Consider the following 1,573-nt stretch of genomic DNA (forward strand, 5'->3'; position numbering starts at 1 on the left):
CTGTTGAAACGTGTTGGCAGCCACCATTTAGTACAAGCGGCAGAAAAGTTTTATTTTTATTAGTGTTTTGTTGTTGTGTTTATTACCCTTGCTAATATTTGGGGGGTTGAAAAGGGGGAAAATAATATTCTTTTTTTTTAAAAAAAAAAAAAAGAACATACATATACACATATCGGTACCGTCGAGAAATATAAATAAAAATATTTACTTATATTTAATTGTTGTTTGTTTGTTTGTTGTATCGATTGTTGAATATATAATTTCAATATATATATATATATATACGCTAAGAGGAAAGAAAAAAGCAGAATAGAGTAGAATAGAACAACAAAAAAAAAGATAAAAAGAAATAAATAAATAAATAAAGGTAAAAAATAAAAAAGGAAAAAGTTAGCGACTTTGTGCAACAGCAACAAGTGGGGTGCGTGTGTGTGTGTGTGTGTGTGTGATTTCTTCATAGGCAATTTAAAGGAATCGAATGGAAACAAACTCAGCGCCAGTTGCATCCACAAAAAAGGGAGGGGACGGCGTCACTGCTGAAACCGCACCGGTGGTTAAACATAAAATTGTTCTTCTCGGCGATCAGGCTGTGGGGAAGACGAGCCTCATTACACGTTTTATGTATGATACATTTGACCAACAGTATCAGGCAACCATTGGTATTGATTTCTTTTCCAAAACGTTGCATATAAATAACCGGGCGACACGACTGCATGTGTGGGATACGGCTGGACAGGAGCGGTTTCGTTCACTCATTCCAAGTTATATACGAAACAGTGCAGCCACCGTTGTGGTGTACGACATCACATCTCGTTCTTCTTTTCTCAGTACATTCAAATGGATAGATGAGGTCCGGGCGGCGCGAGGGGATGATGTCATAATTGCGCTTGTGGGAAACAAATGTGATGTGCAGGAAAAAAGGGAAGTAAGCGCAGATGAGGCGCAGAAACGCGCGGATGAAAACCGGCTTATTTTTGTTGAAGTCAGTGCAAAAACTGGGACGAATGTAAAATCACTTTTTAGGAAGGTGGCGGAGGCCATTCCCGTAGTGGAAATCTGTGAGAAGGGAACGGTGCCGTTGGGTAAGCGACGAGACCCGTTTCTTCTTACGCCTTCGCAGCAACAAAAAGACGGCGAAGGGGCCGGTTGGCGGGAAGGCGGTTGCTGCTAAACAGACGTTGAAAAATTTAGTTTTTTTTTTTTTTTTAAAAAAAAAGGAAAAGGAAAGGGGAAAATGGAGAAGATGGAAATGGAAATGGTGGCGCTTGGCGTTGTTGTTGTTGTTGCTGCTGCTGGTGATGTGGTAGTGGTAGTGGTTTGTCACATGTAGTGGAGTGGACCTTTGGGGGAAAAGAAGTACAAAACTGAGGTTGGGAAGAGGGAAGGGGTTGTCACGGTAAGTATGAACGTAGCGTACGAAGTGTGGGGTGGGAGTGAATTGAATTTAAGCTGAAATAAATTAAAATGAAGAGAGGCATGGAGGAGATGGAGATGGAGATGGAGAAAGCGGAAAGCATAGAAGTAATGACAATGCCCCACCTTCTATTGCACATATATATATATATATATATAT

General features: G+C 40.3%; 1 protein-coding gene across 1 annotated transcript; it reads left to right on the plus strand.

Annotated features, from left to right (window-relative positions):
- Positions 1-478: 478 nt before the first annotated feature.
- TEOVI_000521400 (small GTP-binding protein RAB6, putative) lies at positions 479-1,171 on the plus strand (the record flags this gene model as incomplete). The annotated part of the gene is made up of 1 exon (XM_067220701.1): positions 479-1,171. One exon carries the CDS (start codon positions 479-481, stop codon positions 1,169-1,171), a length of 693 nt encoding a protein of 230 aa, XP_067076802.1.
- Positions 1,172-1,573: the final 402 nt, after the last annotated feature.

Source organism: Trypanosoma equiperdum (genome assembly GCF_001457755.1).
Source record: "Trypanosoma equiperdum strain OVI genome assembly, contig: ctg_1204, whole genome shotgun sequence".
Lineage (NCBI taxonomy): Eukaryota > Euglenozoa > Kinetoplastea > Trypanosomatida > Trypanosomatidae > Trypanosoma > Trypanosoma equiperdum.